This window comes from Rhinichthys klamathensis, unplaced genomic scaffold (assembly GCF_029890125.1).
Source record: "Rhinichthys klamathensis goyatoka isolate OS25496 unplaced genomic scaffold, OSU_Roscu_1.1 h1tg000579l_1, whole genome shotgun sequence".
Classification (NCBI taxonomy): Eukaryota; Metazoa; Chordata; class Actinopteri; order Cypriniformes; family Leuciscidae; genus Rhinichthys; species Rhinichthys klamathensis.
The window spans coordinates 1,276,908-1,298,354 of NW_026607043.1; the positions used below are offsets into that span (position 1 = coordinate 1,276,908).

Here is a 21,447-nt window from a genome sequence, read left to right on the forward strand (position 1 = left end):
CACTCAGTCATTTTAACCAATCACTTGTATTCTAGAATTAAATTATTTTGATTATCATTAGACATGTGGTCTAAGTTAAGTAATGTAAAATACTACCGGTTAAAAAATAAGGGACACACATAAACTTCCTATTTCAAAAGTCAACGAAATTGTATTTATTTTGTCACTATTAAAGAAGTCTACAAAATACTACTGAAAACCAGTCAAAATGCAGTACATCATCAGTCACCAGGAAAGACTGAGATAAAACAAATTTCAAGACAAAACTGTATGGTTTATAAAATGGTCATTTTAATTCAGGTTACATAGCTGTTATGTAGGGCTTGTACATTTTCACAAGGCTTTGGGGGACTACAGTCAATGATTAGCAAAAACACAACGGTGGTCCAAATAACTATTGACATCACTTGACAAATTAAACATCCTCTCAACATGTGCATAAACCTGCAATGAAAAGTACTTAACCAAACTGTGGAACATGAATGCAGTATTGGTTCCCATTCCAGTGTATATTGAAAAATGGGCATGCCATGCATGATATCTTTTTTTTGTTTTTTTTATCATCACAAGCCATTGCAAGGTCACACATTAAAGTGAAAACCATAACCAGGCAGGAGTGTTTCGTGACCTTCGAGATGAAGACATGATTCAAATGGTCAATGAAAAGTGCATACTTGGCTGATCAATGCTAGCTGACTTGGTACATCAGAAAACAGCCTTCTTGCTATCAATACTAAAGTACAGGCCCATTTTAAGCCAACACTATGACAGTCAACAACACATTAATCTCATTCAAGTGTATGTTGATTTCCCTAGAGACGTACAAATGGAAGGTGATATAGCAGGACAGGAACTAGCCATGCTTGAGGCAAAACGCTCTGCATTTTGTGACCGACACTTCCAATATTTCAGTTTACCAGAATATACACACTAGTCGCTGTCACAATTAAAGGACAATTGTTTTTATGTGAGGCTAACACTTTTCTACAGCAGACACTGCACATAAAGAAGGCCAAAGGACAAAAACACAAAACTGAGGAATGGAGATGTTACTTTAACTCAATATTTACTTTCAGTACAACCACAAGCCAGGTGGTGGAAAATGGAGAGAGAGAAAAAAAACCCCAGACTGATTGGAATTCCCACACTCACAGCTCATTGGTAATGATCATGGGCTTTAACATGGCTAGAATAATCATAAGTGAAACAATAAGGAATGAAGAAGTGTAAAAAGTTGTCTTTATCCAGGATTCTTTCGCTTCAATCTGTGGAGAGAAGATGTGCGTTTAGTTCTCTCCGTCTCCTCCTTCACCCTCATCTGCAGCGTTGTCAGAGGTCCATAACTGATAAAAAAAAAAAAAAAGAGGACAAATGTGTGCTTGAATACTGAATATCTATATTTTGCACAATAAATATAAATGATTGTAATATAACTTATAAAATCTACATTCCACAGTCTCAGAGAAGACTATTTTGTAGGTCAGTATGACTTTGTTTGTAACTCACTGTGAGGTTGTCTCTAAGCAGCTGCATGATAAGTGTGCTGTCTTTGTACGAGTCTTCGTTCAGTGTATCCAGCTCTGCAATGGCTTCATCAAATGCCTGCAAGCACAAGGCCACAATAAGTTGAGGTATGTGAACGAACAGTCAAGACCCTGGTATGTGAACCACGTGCCTGACGAAAGTGTAAAAATCTAGAAGGACAAGTGGGTAAATTTTCAATAGGAATTTCCCCTTCACTGAGTTAAATGTTTAATTAAAGGTGAATAACTAAAAGAATGTAAAAAAAAAAAAAATGCCCACAATCCCTTCTGGCATTATTTTTTGAAAATTCCCTGCTTAACAGCATATTACAGGTAGTCCAACCCCAAACTCATATTATTAGTCAAGCTAGAAGCTGATATGTTTGGGGGGGGGGGGGGACACTAAATTGTCTCATAAATCAATTTAGTGAAGAGCAACAGAGTGGTGCTGTCATCTAAAAATCCTACTTGTTTGGCCAGAGCGCAGGCCTGCTCAGGAGAGTTGAGGATCTCATAGAAGAAGACAGAGAAGTTGAGAGCCAGTCCCAGACGGATGGGGTGTGTGGGCTGCATCTCCTTCTTACTGATGTCAAACGCATCCTGGTAGGCGCCTTGAGAGTTGGTTATCGTGTCTGTAGGGACACAAAATAAATATAACTATTAACTATTTGTCATATATAACAAATATAACTAGTTATTAGTAATATAATAATAGTCATAAAAAAATAAAATAAAAAACCCTAACTAGTGGAAATGAGTCCGTGGTTCTGGACAGAATAGATTTCTCAAAAACCAAGCTCTCGGAATGTGGACCTTTAAACCCTTTCATTGGTTGACTTTAGTTTAGTAGCTCTTAACCATTATGACTCCTTTTTCCCTTTGTCCAAGACAATATTCAAAGGTCCTACTACCCATTCTGAGATGTATAAACTCAAACATATGATGTCAGATTAATGTCGTACATCTTTATATTTAGTATTTTCTAGCGTTTTAGTAAGATATTGTACTTCTTGGGCACCCCTGGAAGTTTGCAGAGACCCCGTAATGAGCCCTGGCCCCCTATTTGAAAATCACTGCTTTAAACAGATAGTTCACCAAAAAAATGAAAATTCTGTCATTGACTCACCTTAATGTTGTTTTAAACCCGTAAGACTTTCAACCATCTTCAGAACACAAATGAAGATAATGTTAATGAAATATGAGAGATGTCAGTCCCTCCATTGACAGTCCCGCTTAATTCATAATGGATTCATTTTACAATCTCTTTATGAACTTTTTGAAGCGTCAAAGTGGGAGTTGTGTAGACTGTCAGTGGAGGGACAGAAATCTCTCAAATTCCATAAAAAAGATCTTAATTTGTGTCCCGAAGATGAACAAAAGTCTTACGGGTTTGGAACGATATACGGGTAAGTAAATTACAGAATTTAAATTTTTAGGTAAACTAACCCTTTAAAGCCATTGCTTTAGAATGCGTGTATCATCCAATATTCCACACTGTGCAAATGTAATTTTGCTTTCCATTTACTTAATGAACACTTAAAGTACTTCGATACCACAGCAAAAACACCTAGCCTAACTAATAAAGTTCAAACATTAAAAGGCAAGTGAACAGTCAGTAAAAAATAGAGATTAAATAATATTAAATGCACTAATTACAAGCATAGATAAGGTATAACAAAGTTGCAAATAAAGTAATGTCTAACTGTAGTGTATTCAGATAAAGACGTAATAATTAGGCCTAAATGTAAAATGACACCTAGTGTTCACTATATAAATTAAATATAGATTAATCTTTGTTAAAGCAGTGTTTTGTTGTTTGATTAACATTAATGACAGAAAGCAGCAGGTATTTATAGATTGCTGTCACTTTAAGACCGAATGCACGGATCCAATATAAAGATACACATCAAATTTCTTAAAATTCACTTAAGACATAACCGACTGTTTATGAGAATACTTGCAGAGAATGACATTTTGACAGTTCTTTGTATGTGTCCATTCAAGTGCATGGAGATGCGAAAGAAGAATCAATTCGCTGTTCGCGCGCCATCTGAAACACACCTCTCTCTGTGTGTGTGCTGCTGTGCACATAGATAACAGCACGCAAATACCGAATTGATGACGAAACTTAGCAATGAATCTGCCAAAAACATGTGTGCCGAACTGTGAGCCTGGTCCTTACAGATCAACTCCAAACTGTTTAACCCCTTCTCATGTTGTTCCAAACCCGTATGCTGTTATTTATAAAAAATAATTTCTCCTTAAATTCTCCTCCTGTGATCCATGGGAAAACAACAGCGTAGAGATTTGGAACAAAGTGCAGTTGATTGATTGACAAAATATTTATTTTTTTGGTGAATTATTCCTTTAAGCCAACAGACTGCTGGCATAAGTATGAACATATGCATTATCAATTACAGAATGCCTCTGTAAAATCTGAAGACATATGAAGACAAAACAGGCATTCATTTCAAATAAGAGAACATAAATTGAGCAAAACAAAAACAAAAACCTTAAAGGGGTCATATAATGGTACATGCACTTTTACAAGTTGATTGTACTGAAATGTGTGTTGGCAGTGCCTGTACACAAACATCATAAAATGATAAAAATCCATCCAGTGTTTTTGTTTTAATCTCCTTATATGTTTTCCCCTGCCTCAAATCAAGCTGTTCGACTGTGTGACGTCACACGGTCGGACGCCCCTCCCATGATTGTTGATTGACAGGAGCGTTTCAACAACAGACCCGCCCTCGCTCGTGAGCCAGCTGTCAACCATAGTCTGCACGGCGCGGACCGGCGCGGTCATTGTTGATATGCTGGAGCACTGTCTATGAGCAGAATGGCGTCTAAGCGATTGTGGTTTTCTGTTCTTGGGTGTAATAACGAACACAGCAGTCATTTTAATGTTCCTGAATCCGAACCGCTGAAGACGCAGTGGCTGAGTTTGTTTTCGAAGGGAATATTCCCCACGAGCAACGTCAATGCTCTCATGTTTGCGCGAATCATTTCTCACCAGACTGCTTTATAAACGAGGATCAGTATAAAGCTGGATTTGCTAAGAAGCTGCTCCTGAAAAAAGGATCGGTACCAGCTATTCGTGTTCCTGCTGAATCTCCAGAAGAACGGAAGTGAGTGTAACGTTTTATTAAACTTTATATTAATATATGAATCTTTGCAAATCGCTAGCTGCACGCTTAACAATGAATGCGTCTAAGGTTTACACTTAGGGTACATTACGCCATGTTTTCTATGTATGACGTTCTCAATATAATTCATAATCCCACGTTTATACTGAACAACGCGTTATGGTTTTTGTAACTCAATAACACAATTGGTGTACGCACAGAACAGAGAGGCGGGGTGAGCAAAGCTCATTATCATTTAAAGTCATATGTAGGGATGGGAATCAAAAACCGGTTCCACTCGAGAACCGGTTCTAAATTTTACGATCCATCGATATTGTATGCCCTCGACGTTAACGAGTCCTCTTATCGATGCTCCTGCTCTGAGTCAGCCATAGTATGTATACAGACCGTGAACTCACAACTGTCCCTTTTGTCCTTTATCAAGCACCATTGCACCACGTCCAAAGCTAATCTTTGTCCTGCAAAGTCTTATTTGATCAGTGAGTAAAATTGTCTCTCTCTGGTAATGTAGATGAACCGCTGCGCTTGTGACAGGGCGCATGTTAAACTGATCGAGCAGAGAGAGAGAGAGAGAGAGAGAGCCCCGGTCGCGCGCACGCACTCTCTCTCTTCGGAGCAAGGCGAAAGTAGGCTTCACCGTCTCAAAACTAAGCGCTGTCTTCCTCTCTCCCTCGCACATATTAATCAAAATAAACGACACGATGGTAAGGTAGGGAGACTAAAGTTTCATGTGGAGCATTCGGAGATTTGTTTTTCCTGAATTGCCGCTGGGTGTGAATTGTGCTAAAATACGTTGCCTTATCTTCTCTGAAAAGTGTTCCGCACATTCAGCTGACATAATCACACTTCAAATAAACGAAAAAAACGATCCAGTGATGAAATGTTTTCTGTGATGACACACATCTTGTGGGATGTCCCAACTGCCGGGATAATCACACAACGCGGCGCGCACACGTCCGATAATGACACGTCCAATTTGCGAACTAATGACTCATTTGAACCGATTCGTTTTAATGAATGGTTAAAACAACTGATCTTTCCAACACTGAACTCACGGGACATTTAATCGGTGTATAACTAATCGGTAACACTTTACAATAAGGTTCCATTTATTACATAAATTACATAAAAAGTACAGTTTGCTTAGTCAAGTGTAAGCTTTAAAACAAATAAAACAACTTGTTTTTTCCCAAGAAAAAAAAAAAAAATCCCACACAGTGCTATCAAGAATCGATAAGAGAATCGTTAAAGAATCGGATCGATAAGCAGAATCGTTAGTGGCATTGATATTGATAAAATCTTATCAATTTCCATCCCTAGTCATATGCACTGAAACGGCGTGCTGAAAACAGAGCTGTTTTTGACCAGGTAAAATAAGTGTTCTCTTACAATACTAATGAGAATTTTTAATTAAAGTATATTACAAACTTTTAATTTAGACCCTAAAGAATCATATTAGCTTGTACAAAAATGGCATTATATGACCCCTTTAAGATATTTTATTAAAGGTCAAGATGATGAAATATCCTTCTCCAAATATAAGATGCTTGGAAACATTAGCAAAGCCATATTCTAAACTGGATCTTGATGACTGCTCCTGTTCTGTAGCAGCTTGCCAGAAGGGAAATAAAACCCCCAGAAGATGTCTTCCAGAAGGACAAGCAGCTGACTCGAGGTGGGTGTAGAAACAGCCCAAAGCAGCTAAATACTCTGCAATGAACCCAAACTCATTCATCCTGAATTTGAAGCCCACAGACCCAATTTAGCCTAAAGCAAAGCACAAGATGCAGCACTGACATGGTCTACCAAATACAGATTGAATTTATTTAATTCACATCTGAGATGGAAACATTTGTGCTTAAATATGAGGCATCCCAGGTCCCAGAGCTGTCTATTAAACCTTTGAAAAGTACAATCACAGCGAACATTCAAATATGCACTGGCTCTGCCGTGGACCCAGAGAGATCAGTTGTCAAGTATAGCCGTATGAAACAGCTTCACAAACAGTATCATTATCATCATGGTTTCTGTTAAAAATATGATGTCATGTTCCTCATGCTCCGCTCACGACCACTGACGGACTGTCCCGTATTAGCATATTTCCACCCTCAGCCATTTGAATACGGTTCACCAAGGCAGCACTTTACGTGTCTTGGGTCGACACCCCCCATGGAAGAGAGGGGTGGGGTGAGCAGTTGCTCATTATCATTTAAAAAGACATGCATCGAAACAGGTTGCTGTGAACAGAGCTGTTTTTGAGGAGGTAAAAAGGGTGTTGTTTTACACAACCATTAAGGAATTTTAACCAAAGTATGTTACAAACTTTACATGAAGACCCTAAAGAATCATACCAACTTGTGGAAAATGGGCATCTGATGACCCCTTTAAGGCCTTAATTTGTGTAAGGGTGATTTAAGACTTTAAACTTTTTTAAAGTCCCAACTTTATAGTTTGGACATTAACAATAATGTTTACAGAAACAATCAAAATTGAGTAAATCACCTTTTGAAAGTAACACTTCAAATAAAGATTGTATCAATTGCATCATTACACCAGTAGGTGATGACAAGTGACTGTTAAAAATGTATTTGTCATTGAATCATTCATTCAAGAGATTCACTCAAATGCTGATTCATTCAGTAATGAAACAAGTGAAGTCTTTGAGCGAGTCATTGAACATAACATACAAAACCAGGCATTCATTTTAAACCAGAGAACATAAATTGAACAAAAAAAAACAGATTAAAGATCAAGATGGTGAAATAGATGCTTGGATGCATATGCAAAGCAATTTTTAAAAATTAATTTAAAATTAATTAAATATTTTTAAATAGACTGCAGCAAATAACATTTTGTCAGAAAATCTTCCAGGTACTAAATACATTATTAAGAAAATAACAGCATATACTCCCTTCCCTTATAGCAGAAATGCATTAAGACACTTACCCTTCCTGTCATCTCCAGAGGCAACCTCTGCAAGATATCTGAAGTAGTCACCCTTCATCTTTAAATAGAAGACTTTGCTCTCAGGATTTGTTGAGTTCTCGATCAAATATTTGCTCAGCAGTCCCTGAGGGTTGGGGAGAGAGAGAGACCATGTGTAAGGAAAGACAGATAGAGAGCTTGTTTTATCTACTTTAAACAAAACGGTTACAATTGATGCAATTAACTAATGAAGGTGAAAATAGCTGCAGTTTCATAGGATTGTAAATGTGAAATATCCATTGCAAAAGTATGCACAAAGTCTGTTGTTTTTTTATAACCCAAATTCTTCTCCACTCCAGTTAGAGGCAAGTACACTGACATTCTGCATCTTCCCCAGTTTACCACATTCTAGGCGTTGGTGGTTCAGTGGGGCTGTTAGACAAACCATGCAAACACACATACACAACTGAATACCACAGAATGGTGCAGACTTCCTGTGACAGCCCGGCCCTCCCTGCTCAGCCTGTCATTTTAGATCTGTTGACCAACTGTATATGTAAAAAAAAAAAAAAAAAAAAAAAAAAAGAAACTAAAAAGAGAAGAAAAAAGCAAAGAAAAAAAGAACAAATGGAGAAATGAAAAAGTAAAAGACTGACAGTGCATTTAGTCTAAAGAGGGCAGTCATGGCACTCTGGCCCCACATGACCCTATGATTGCACAGTCAGAGCAGCAGCCACATCACACGTGCTTCCTAATGCCTGATTTAACAGCACGCCTGAGAACTGCAACACACACCCCTCATGACCATACAGACATGGATGTGTCAGAACATAAAATCCACTGTCAGAGGAAATTTAAAAAAAGAAACATTACAATGTTCATAGTGAAGAAATTGTCATTTTTTCTGGACTTTTTCGATACAGTTGTAATCGAAATGATTCAACCCCCATTGCAAATCAGGTTTATTGGCAAAATACACAGACTTTCAGCTGTTTGCAATGAACAAATCAAACAAAGTAATTGAAACCGCTCAACTCAAATGTTTCAAGTGGTTTTCCCAAATTCAACTGAAAATGCCACTTTTTATGACTTCTGCAGTCTCAATTATTCAACCCCCTGAAGAGAATCCCTCACAACAGCACAAATCTGCAAAACAGGTGTTGTCTCAAGTACACCTGATGCAACTAACTAATCAAGGGCTTCATTAGTTGCACCAGGTGTGCTTAAGCTAGAACACATGAAATATTAAAACTGGCTGGGTTTGTTGAGTGTGAAGTTTGACTGCATGTTAGAAATATGAAAAAAGAAAGTCAAAAGAATGGTCCAAACGTTAAGAGAAGATATCTTAAATATTACTTGTATAAAGCTTGAATGATCGGGTTCCTATCGGCCAATCATAATGACAAAAAAAACATAATCAGAGCGCCCCTACCAAGTATAAAGCGTCTAAATATGAGCCCAGAAGAGTAACTCAATGTCGATGGAATAAAGGTAACTTTGGGTGTTACCCAAAGTGAAACCACATACAGGCAATCTTGCGTAAACCAAAAACTCATTTAGAAACAGCTACTATAACCTGAATGAGATAAAGCTTAGATTTTCTATTAATATATAATTAATACCTGCGATGACAAAGCTGAATTTTCAGCAGCCATTATTCCAGTCTTCAGTGTAACATTAATCCTTCAGAAATTATTCTAATATGCTGATTTGCTGCTCAAAACACATTCCTTATAATTATCAATGTTGAAAACAGTTGTGCTGCTTAAAAGATTTGTAGAAACCGTAGCTACGTTTACATGGACACCTTTTGGTTCAATCGGAATGAAAATCTATTGATCAACATCAAATCCGATTGATGAATCCAAACACGGTGTTTACATGAACGATAAATAAAGTAATCGGGTTGATGTGCGCGTTTATATGTCACCTGCTTCAAATCGGAATTGATTTTTCGACATGCACACACTGCACGAATATACTGCCACTGTTCGTGCATAACCATTCTCCTCAATTGGTTCTTTATTTTTTTTTAAACAGCAGACTTAATATTTATCCGTCTCTGGTCATGATTTGGGGACAATGAGCATATGAACCATTTTGCCGCTGCTTATATTGATCACGTAGTAAAACTGCCCAAAACCAGTCGTCTGGATGAGTCTGAAACCAGGACTGGTGGGACGTTGTCCTGCTCCACTTCACAGACACTGAGTGAAATGAGAATTTTAGAATAATGGGTTCAGCGCGTCACACGTCATTACGCTATTTTAATGTCATTGCACATGTGCAGTCCTTTCAATTTCGGTTTTCAATCTCGATCGGATTACAAAAGGAAAAAAACACCCCTTTCAATCCGATCGAAATTCCAATCCGATCGAGCTCAATCAGATCGATTAAGGTGTTTACATGAAGGTTTTTAGTCCGATTGAGCCGTCAATCCGATTATAAGGGTACATGTAAACGCAGCTTGTGATAAATTTTTTCCAGGATACTTTGAAGAACAGAAAGGTCAAAAGAACAGCATTTATTTGGAAAAAAAATCTTTTGTAACATCATAAATGTTTTTACTGGCTCTTTTGATCAATTTAACTTGTCCTTGTTGAATAAAAGTATATATTTCTTTCAAAATAAACAACAAAAAACACTTTTGAACAGAAGTCTGTTTTATGCAAACTACCACATTCACATATGCCATCAGTTCATTCCAGCAATCAGATATCAATGGGACAGTCCTACAGGAACCCGCCAAAAATTATGTAACATTAGGAAGGATAAAACAAGAAATTAATGCACTTTCATTTTCAATCTCCTAATGCAAGTTTAAGTTGTTTAAAAGTCAGTGTTTACTGCCAGCTGTTAACAGCAAATAAAATTAAAATGTTAAGCAAGCATGACACTTTACCCCACTGTACACATTCATCAGTCTAACAGACGATCAGCACATATCTAATGTCTATGAAGCCAGGGATTACTTTCCTGTTTACCATCCAGTAATCCAGCTGGTACCACCTTAAGAAAACTGGAACAGGATTTGATTAGAGCAGTGAATTTATGCAGCCATGTACACTTCAGTCCAGCTGAACCATGAATAAGAACTGATCCCGACTCCCCTGCAAAGTGTAGCGACAGTCAGAGACATTTTAAATGAAGAGACCTGATGCATCTTTACGAGCAATCTGTGGAAATCTGCTGATGAAACTAGCATGACAGTAAGACAGACGATACACAAAGTTGCATAACAGCAAAACAGGAAACAAACCGATAGTCATTTCCCCTGGAGGAACCTGAGGTTAAGTGCCTTCAAGGGCAAAATGGTGAAAGGTCATGGCTTGTTATTTGTATTGCTTGAACAAGCAGCGTTCAGCGTTTTAGCCACTATGCCACACCATTCACATTAAAACACACTGAAATAGAAATTAGTCCCTCTGTTTTGATTTAAAAGTTGTTTGAGAGAGATTATTTTAGTATTATTTGTATACTATTATAGTAGTTAATTTTTATATTTTCAGTTTTTATTTTAATTTCAGTTCACGTTTTAGTAACTTAGTTTTGGTATGCACATGACGTCACAGTAGGTGGGAATCACTGCGTTCACACCCTGAAGAGTTTCATACTGAGCGGCAGCGTTGGTGTTCAGCTTGAATGACGCGCAAAACACAAAAATAGCATCTAAAACGGGAAAGAGCTTCGTGATTTATTAAAAACATCCATTACAATGAGCCTTGTGTTCTACAAAGGTGGATGGTTTGGTTAATGTTAGACAAACACAGTATTCCTTACAAAGCTAAACTCTATATCATCTGCCTGATGGTAACAGTCGAGTTATCCAGATATCTTTTAAAAGTTTCAACAAAATATTTTGAAACAACCAGAATATCCATTGATGTCCTCGTCACTTTTATCCCATCTGTCAAGTCAAGTCAAATTTAATTAGCGCTTCGCAATACAGTTTCCAAGCAGCTTTACAGAAAGTCATAATGTTATGTCTATAATGCCAAGTTTTAGCGCTGGGCGATATGACAATATATATATCAACGATATAAGTGTTCATCCGGATTCAGATCTACCTAAATTGTATTTATAGTATTGTCTAGCAGATAAAGCGTTAACAGGGTTTGCTTTTTGTATTTCCCCGTCATTGAAATCCATGGACCACTGGTTCTTTGGTAAGTTGTAAAGAACACTGTTGAGTCCAATTGCCTTTAATTTAATTGTTTTTCTTACTCTTGATTTTGCAGTTTCTCCTATTAAATGAAATCCAGTCATGTTGCAGGATGTTGTGCCCCTCAATCTGGCTGAGGGGGCGTTTTCTGGTGAGAAATTGATGTCAATGCCAGTGTTGCCAGATTGGGACGGTGATTTACAGCCCAAAAGCTCACCAAAACCCGCCCACTACAAGAAAAAACCGCCCAAAATTTTACTGCCAAAATAATGTGATATAATTTCATTACCATGTCATTTAAGGTTGATAAGCACAATTTGTATCTCCTTAAAACAAAATAACGATGATAAAATAAAATAAATAAATAAATACATTTTCCAGCAAAACAGATCAAAAGAAACAGGGCAATAATTAAGGATAATTAGCCAATATGACTACAATGTCCAGGTGGACACTGTCAAAACGGCAATCAAGAAATGAACCGATGACTTTAACCCTCGGAAGTACACATTGCAGAACATAACGCAGAATTTAGCAGTCAAAATTCATCGTTGAAACCTTTTTCAGCAGCTGTCAGGGACAAGTAGAGTGCAGTCTGGATGGTGTAAAGTTGCAGATGTTTGGTTAGGCTAGTGTGCACATATGACATGGACAGGAATCGTCCCATATTTGATTTCAATTCAAGTCATTCAACTGTGCTCTCCTCTCAGAGTTATATTCACCATAGAGTGATCTCCTTCCACGTGTGCGTTTCTTAGAGTTGCTCACTACTGTACACTCTTTTGTATAGTAGGCTATGTCACTTTGCCTTAGCGATCACTTGAATATACAGCTACAACTTCTCGCGCTCAATCGCGTCTGCCTGCGGATCGCTGATTGGCTAAAAGTGCGTGCTCGTCGGTGATGTCAACACTAACGCCAGCTGACTCTGCATGAGCGTGTGTGTGTACAATAATGTCATGATGACTGATTTTATGGACTACATGCACTTTAGTTTCGTTTTTTTAACCAATTAGACTTTAAAATGTAGATGTTTGAAAACCGCCAAAATGATCCCAAACCAGCCCAAATTTTGACCACCCGCCCAAACCCTTTTTTACCCGCACAATCAAATTCAAAACCGCCAATCTGGCAACACTGGTCAATGCATACCCTCATATATATATATATGTAATGCCCTTTAATATTTCTATACTGCTTTAATTTTTGTAAAATCTCCATTTGAGTTTTAGTAACCTCTGTAGTATTTCAACTTATTTTATTTCATTTCTCATTTTCATTTAAGTTTATCTAGTAATTTTAATTTATTTAGCTTTATTTTTATTATTATTAATAATTAATAAAAACAGTGATTTACATACATACTAGCTACTTTTGAATTGCACACAATGGACAAAGACCCATTTGCAGTCACATGGTGTAGTTACAGAATCTACCAGCAGGGGCAAACTGGGCCATGCTAAACAGCCAAACCATGACCCCACAATAGCAACCCTTTAGACAATGAGAGATTTCATTGAGTCATGCCCTTTACCTCCCTGTGTGTCAGCGGCCCCTGACCTTCCTGTCTTCACGCACTCTCCTTTCTTTGTTTGACAGGAAACCAGCTCTTTTAATGCCCTTCCTCCCCTTCTCTTCAGCATAAAGAGATGCAGAGAAAACAGTGGATGACATGTGCACGTCCATTTCCTGCCAGATTTTGCGGCATGTAACCTACAGTACTGTGCATACACACAATCGCTCCCCATTACAGGATGGGCGCCCTCATGTTATGGATGCCCCTCCACGCAGAAGGATTAGCAAGACACTATCCTGAAATGAACCACGCTATTAAAAAACAGAGCACACTACAACAGTCAACTGCAAGGCAATGCATTGCCACGGAAACTGTCTTAACGGCTACTTTTAGCAGCTGAGGTCATTTGTTTCTAACCACAAATATTTTCTATCTGCAGCATTTGACAACTGCAAAAGACCTGTGAGAGAAAGATGAAGATAATGTAAGCTGGAGGCCCATCAGCAAAACTCTCATGATCAAGAAAAAGCTGCTGAATTATTTGCTCCTTTCAATATAAAAGACAACACTTTCACTCGTGTGATCTGGTCACCTGATTTAGTGAACAATAACCCATTAATTATTGCATTGGAATCTTTAGCTTTTCTCAAGAAATCCATACTCAAAGTAAGGAAAGCAAGTAAGGAAATGCAAAAGACCAGATATATTTCATCTCTCAAAATGACAAAGCATATAGAGTTTGGTCACCATAAAATAAAAAAATTTCATTATTTTCTCACTTATGTCATTCTACATATACATGACTGACTTTATTCTGTGGAAAACAAAAGCTATTTTGGTATGAAACAACATTGGATACCATTGACTTTCAGTGTATGGATAAAAACGAATCTTTTTTGTGTTCCACAGAAGAAGAAAAAAGTCTGAAAAGGTTCAGAATAACATGAGGGTGCACAAATGAAAACAAAATTATTTTAAGGTGAACTCTCGCTTTAAATTATCTGTCGGTCTGTCAATGTCATCACATGACATGAATAGCCTTGTCTGTGCTGCAGCAGAATTTCAACAAGTTTGATTAGATGACTGGGCTACCAGGGCAGTGACAGTGGGAATCCAATAGTGATGACACAGAACCTCCCTGTCAAACCCTGTGGGAGAAGAGGAAGAAAGATGCTGTACTTCTACCTGCAATACATATCGATTGTGAGAAACTGAAGGCTTGGTTCTTGCTCTCTGCACCACTGTTCGGAGGAATCAATTCTCTAATAGTTCCATGAGAGCCTCTTACAACAAGAGCACCGTGATGAGGTGCCAAGCTATACACTGGAACACTGTATGCAGCTGTTTTCCCCTCTAAATGTGCCATGGCTCAACACAGCACTCCTTTCGAGATGAATACAATTCTTCTTAATTCATTGAGGTTGGGGGGGTACATAACCACTGGGTTCAATGCTTGTCTGTCATGTACTGCCAGCGATGACACTGCTAACAGTGACAGATCCTTGCTGGTGCTCAAAACCAGTTCCATATCATCACTAAACCGTAAAGGCTCCATATGTATATCCATATATAATGATGGTCCATATGTAATACTGATGCATAGAGGTCAGCAACAAAAACAAAATAATAATATAAATTATAAATATATACAGAAAAATCATTAAAAATGAATAAATAATAATAGCATATAAAATATTACAATGAAATCATAATTTACTATTCTTATATATTATGGAATATTGCAGTATTTATTACACATAATGTATCCATGCAATTCATGTGATCTTGCAATGACATCCCTTCTTTTCTTTGATGATGTGTTTGCTGGCACCAGGGCGGGACAATAACCTCTTTCTTCCAGCAACCTGCTTAAAACTTACTTTTAAACTTGCTTTAACAGCTCAAATGAAAAATGTAAATGTAGGGCATGACTTGATTTTGCCCATCATAAATTGATTGGATCGTTGTCATTTGCTATAGCTGCAGTCTCATGATACAAGTGACAGGTTGTCCCACCCTAGCACCGAAAAACGTCATCAGAGAAGAGATGTCATTGGAAGGTGGGGAAGCTATATTTATTTCACTTATTAGAAAATGATGATGTGCGCAGATAAATAATTTATAATAAATACTGCAATATTCCATAAAAATGGTGACTTTAAGTGTAATAGAGTGTCAAAATTTAGTATACTTAGTATTTAGTCAGCATTGAGTGTTTACAGCATTTTAAATAGACAGATTAGCAAATATAGAGGGAGTATGAATTAAAGACGTATTGAGCCAGAATAGATATCTAGTCAATACAGAGTCAGTATTGAGTAGTAAAGTTCAGATATTGTCAATACAGTATAGCGAGTATAGATTATAGCCGATATTTATAGAGATTCAGTAGTTAGGACATTGCCAATGTGGAGTACATTTAGTATAGTAGCCTATATACGCATTAAAGGGTACAGCCTTACCAACACCTCGTTGCAAATGTCGCGTAATTCGCCCTCCACCTTCTCCCTGTACTCCTTCACCATCTGAAGCTTCTTGTCGTTGCCCTCGGTTTTCTGTTCAATACTGGAGATAACCCTCCAGGCCGACCTCCGGGCCCCGACGACGTTCTTGTAGGCGACGGAGAGCAGGTTCCTCTCCTCGTTGGTGAGTTCGGCTCCCTGCTCCGTCACCTGCTTCATGCACGCCGCCATGTCATCATAGCGCTCCGCCTGCTCCGCCAGCTTGGCTTTCTGAATCAGCTCCGTCTTATCCATGATTTAATCGCACGATGCGGCCGTTTAAACTCCGGGAAATGACGAGTCCGGCAAAGTGGGGAGGGAGAGAAAAACAGTGTGTAAAGGGGGAAAGGAGAAGCTGGCTGGCCGAAGCAGTAAGGGTGAAGTGATCCAGCAGCACCTGAGGATAGAATATGACAGTTTTAATCAATCACATGTTCAGAACGGACATAGCCATTTGTTTAGATTTATAAATAACGTATTTTAAAATATTTCACCGCTTTCAGTCTGCCAAAAAGTGTTATGCTATATACACAATACATATTTTGTTTAACATGTCAATTTAAACCACATAAAGAGGATTAGAGGAAAACTGTCCTGTTAACCTCTTTATTTAATTCACAAAATAAGTAGCATATAAGTTAGAGGTTTAATATTAAATAAATTTCGCCTGCTCGGGTTACTCACGCTTGTCTAATCTATACTGTCCATTAACCAGCCGATGGCTAACTAACGTTAACCTACTACTAATGGACCACGACCAGCGCCACGATTTCATGTCACTTCCAGCAAACCTGCCCGCTGTTCGTGAAGATGTTTTAAACATCGTTCAAGATAAATCATGTCAATACATATCAAATATTTGCATTGGCTTTTAATAAAGCCCAGTTCACCTGATAGCGCGTGTAATTGATTTGGTTAGCTTGTGACAGCTAACGACTGCACTCTTGTCTGACAGGGCTTTTGAGTTTTACAAAATAACGCCTGGCAGCAAACGCTAAGGTCAAACATGTTCAAATTCATTATATAACTGGAGTAAGGAATAATGTACGACAAGGTAAAAAAAAGATAAGAAATGTTTCCCACCTTGAAGAACGGTACCAATCAGCTACTCCGCGAAAGGTATATCCGCTTTGGGAGAAAAGATTCGCCTTCCCCTCAACCAAACTGAAAGGGGGCGTGGCTTTTAGGACGCAAGTCCAATCAGGTCTTAGATATATCATGCATTTTATCGTAGGTCAGGCTAAATTGACCAATGGTCGATAAAATATTGAAATAAAGGCGGGAATAGAGGAGGTTCACCCTGAGACCATGGAGTTTACGTGAGAGGACGTCATTATCACGACCCCCTTGTGCACTCAGCGGGCGTGGCAGTAGGATCATTATTTCGGAAAATTAATGATGTAAAAATGTTTCACACAACATTGTAAATATGTTATATCCACTTTTACGTCGTATTTTTGTCTAAACATTCAGCATGTAGCGCTGTTTGCATTAGTGTTTGCATAGTAGGCCTACTCTTATTGGCACGTCTATATTGGCCGCAATTTAACTATCTAATAATCTGCTTAGGTAACTGTCATAAACAATATTGGCTACATGGAAGATCTATGTACGCATTGCTTTGATAAGAAGGTGTCTGCAAAAAATATGTAAGCTACACCACATTTAGGCTGCCTATATAAATGTACATATTATTTATGGATCATGATCAGAGCTTTGGGATATATTTAAGTAAAATTTGAATGTTCATGGACCCAAATGCATCTAATAATCTTCCATATGATAAGAGGTGGTAGTTTAGGATGTGCATAATTTTTAAATGACATGCAGAGCTCCCAACTGTCCATTACTTTAATAGAAGATCCATGCATTATAAATGTTTTCAGTAATGTTGTGCCAGTTTACAGAGAACAGACATACATTATGTTGTACTTAATATGTACAATGACTGAATCAACTAGAGTCTGAAAATGGCTGCAAACTGGTTGTAAATTACCACTTACTTTTTGTTCATGCCAATGAACCTTCATTATGTCTGACTTAAGATTTTGAGTTCTGATCAGTTTTTTCCCTGTCTAAGACATTAAATGCTTCTAAAGAAAAGAACCACTCAAACTTGAATTTTAAATTTAGGTACCCATAACTGGTCCAGCAAAGGGATTAAAATGGGGACTGAAATGAAAATAGAGGACCTTTTGCTCCGGGTCACACTTGGCTCCGGTCTGACTTCACAATAGGTCACGTGGCTGCTCTAAAACAGGAAAAACTGCAGATCGGTTACCGGGAATGATCTCTTGCCCTGTAATCCCATCCGATTGTTATGCACCATGGACTGGAAAGGGTGTATGGTGTTTTAAAAACTGAATGGGGCCTTTCTGATTCATGACATGGCATTCCTCAACTCCATGATGCAATGTTTAATACTTAACTTTCACTGGATCTTCCAGCCAGATCATAATTTACTGAATAGCAGGAACACATGGTGACAGAGATGCTAATAGGCCTGCATTACCTGCTTTTTTAAATCTTCCACCACTTTATAGTGCTATCTTTCTAAATCTTTCACTTTATATTCTTCTATGAGGCTTAAAATGAAATGGGGATACAGTGATAGAATACAGTAATACACTGAGCCTCCTTCTAAGCACTCATAGCCTATACTTGGCTTATCTAACACTCACATGGAGCCTGAGAGCTGTGGAGAATGTGTGAGAGTCGGCATATGATGAGAGCCGGGCATTTATGTGAAGTTTCTGAACTGCTGCACCCTCTCTGGCCTCAGGGCTGTAAAACATTCATAAAGAGCGGAAAGAGGGAGAGGGAGAGGGAAAGTGTTCCCTGATTAGAAAAGCCAAGATAAGTGAGATGTCTCCAATGAAGTAGGCCACCCTTTCAAGAAGCTATATGGTTTTATGATTATGGTTATATTATTTTATGGTCCTAAAATGAATAACATATCATATATGATTAATATTTTTTTTAATATAATATTGATAATAATAATAATACTGATTGAGAAACATAATTTGTGTAATAGGAAACAGCAAAACAACATTGTTTTTATTAAAAATCGTGTAAATATAAAGGCAGTCAGAGGAGCATGTAGTGATATACTGTATATATAGCAAAAATGATATAGCATAATCTTTTCACCATATAAAAATGTTTTTGATATAGAAATATGTTTCTTGAATAACTTTCAAGTATGAATCATCAATTTGCTTGTATTGCTTAAATATCACTAACTTAGTAAATTTGAGCATTTCAAGGTAGACATTTATTCATTTTTTTTCTCACTTTTTTATTTGGCAGCTGAAAAACTTTTTTGCACCATTTTTTATCACCTTCAACAAAATCAAAAATCCTCTCTTCCATAAACACTTAACTGTGTATTTCTGATTTTATAATAATAATTCTTCTTCTTTTTCTTTGTTTTTATTATTTCGTATATCCCTCCCTGCTAGCTTGTACTATTCTGGACAATGTTTGAAACTGTATTACCATCACTTCTCATGTTTTTGCGTCCTTAAGATGTATTCCTCATTTGTAAGTTACTTTGGATAAAGCATCTGCTAAATGAATAAATGATATGGAATGATATTATATTTTGGTCTTAATTATACAGTATATTTAAAAATGTATAGGTATTCTCAATAGCAATAGCAACATAAACCTACAACATTTAAAAAATATATAAAATGTTAGATCAAGTTATTTAAAAAATCCACCTTTTGTCAATGAACCAATCTTTTGGATCAAGAAAATTGGGCAGTGCATGATGAAGAACACATCATTTTGAGATTCATATTGAGTACAGAGCAAGATTAAGCCTTTTAGTGAAATGCATATTGCATTGCTCACACCCTCTCCAATTTTTCCTCCACCGCCTCCCAGCCTGTCTGCTGTCATGCGCGTTCACGAAGTGGATCAGTCAGGCTGTCGGCTCACACTGTCTGCACAGGCAAGCATTATTACGCAATGGTTTCTTTTTCAGTGAATAAGAAGGAAAAATGTCCCAGGGTGTTGTCTCATCTCCTGAAAACCTGCCTGGGAACAAAGGATACTTAGACCTGTTATCATGGTCATGTACAATAGTTTCTATTTAAAATTTCGCTCAACCCCTCCTTGCAGCAGTTTTACAACATCCAAAAACAGGGATGTTCCAGAAAAACAAGACTCATTAGAAAAATCGTTCAACAGAAACCTGAAGAAGCATGTGGAATAAGATTCAGTGGGGTGTTTCAAGACTGCTGATGTCTTGAATGTGCCTGTGCATGACTGTCCTCTGTGAACCTGTGATCCAACACAGCTGAAGCATGGGCTTTGATGGAATCACATCTCTGGGGACTATTATCTTGTCATTCCTATTTTCTCCACTTTATCAAGGCAGCAGTTGAAATTTCCTTTATGCTTTCCTCTATTATTTATCTGGTTTCAGCCTTGAATTATATTGATGTTTGCATACACAGCACTCTCTGGCTGCATCACAAATTGTGTTGTGATTTGATTTTATGTATAAATTTACAAGAGCCACCTTTGTTTTGTGGTTATGTAGATACTTTGTGATTCATAACCAAAGAAACAAAATATTACTGTCAAGTTTGTATTCAGTTAGTTTCATTTGTTCAAGGTTCCCGCCTCTCATCAGTTTCCATGGACACTAATCTATCATCACAGCTGTTTGTCATTATGCTCATCACCATTGTTATTTATCAACTCCTCTCCCTCATTTTCCGGTATTGTCACGTTATCACGCTGTGTCATGTTGTCAGCGCTCGTTTAATAAACCCTGTTGTTATTTGGAACTACTGAATCTGTCTTCACCTCCTTCCTTGGACTTAGACGTTACAGAATACCAGACTTTTGTGCAGCTTTTTTTTTGTTGTGATTTTTGAATATTTGTGTTTCATTTCCCCCTTCACCATGGATCTGCTCGCAGTAAGACTTATGCCTGGAGCAGATGGACCCTTCACTGGGGGATTATACCCAGGACTTTTTAGATCTGGCGTGCCTTACACACTATGACGACGAGCAAAGGCACGCCTGTCAGTGAACGGTCCCCGTGAGGACTTCGCTACCTATGTGGAGTGGGTGCTGGTGCATAATGGACTAGATCTTATCGTCAGCCCTGGGGACACCAGCCCCACTCCCAACCCAGAGTCCAGCCAGACACCACCATGTGAGATAGACAAGACACCCATAAGCCCACCGCAGATGGAGAGCTAGCGCCAGAAGGAGTGACTGAGTACATGTCTGACCAGGTGTGTGAGCCAGCCACATTCTCCATCGCTGTGGGAGTTTTATTGGAGATTGAGGGAATGGAGTTGAGCCCCGCCCACACTCCTGCCACTGTGAGTTAGACGATTTTGGAGAGGATTATTCCCCCCCGATTCCACTCGATTCAGACTCTTCATAATCAGATCTATGATCTCTCTCTTACCTTCTCTCCACACCTCAGCCAGTCTTTCTACCCAGTCTGTTTCAGCCTTTTCTCAAGGCCGTGGAAGCATGGTAGTCGGCTTCATTCCTTCATTCCACACAGCACTTCATTCCACCAAGCATTGTTTGTTTTCTTATTTATTTAAATCCAGATAATTGATTTACAAAACATTGACTGAAATTAAGGTACAAATTATACGAAACGAAAAACTTCAAAAAATCCATATCTCGT

At 38.0% G+C, this 21,447-nt stretch overlaps 1 protein-coding gene across 1 annotated transcript; it reads right to left on the minus strand.

Moving 5' to 3' along the window:
* Positions 1–1,271: 1,271 nt before the first annotated feature.
* Positions 1,272–16,993, minus strand: ywhaqa (tyrosine 3-monooxygenase/tryptophan 5-monooxygenase activation protein, theta polypeptide a). Its single transcript, XM_056240038.1, has 6 exons — positions 16,860–16,993; positions 15,738–16,173; positions 7,619–7,742; positions 1,992–2,155; positions 1,507–1,602; positions 1,272–1,343 (listed from the first exon to the last, which is right to left on the minus strand). The coding sequence occupies exons 2-6, from the start codon at positions 16,029–16,031 to the stop codon at positions 1,287–1,289; spliced, it is 735 nt and encodes a 244-aa protein (XP_056096013.1). The 5' UTR covers positions 16,032–16,173; positions 16,860–16,993; the 3' UTR covers positions 1,272–1,286.
* Between the last annotated feature and the right edge of the window lie 4,454 nt (positions 16,994–21,447).

Excerpts from the sequence above, each read along its gene's own strand:
- ywhaqa (XM_056240038.1), bottom strand. The coding sequence starts at position 16,031 with ATGGATAAGACGGAGCTGATTCAGAAAGCCAAGCTGGCGGAGCAGGCG. Across the intron at positions 1,603-1,991 it reads CCTGCGCTCTGGCCAAACAA|GCATTTGATGAAGCCATTGC; the intron begins GTAGGATTTTTA and ends TTGTGCTTGCAG. Across the intron at positions 1,344-1,506 it reads TGCTTAGAGACAACCTCACA|TTATGGACCTCTGACAACGC; the intron begins GTGAGTTACAAA and ends TTTTTTTATCAG.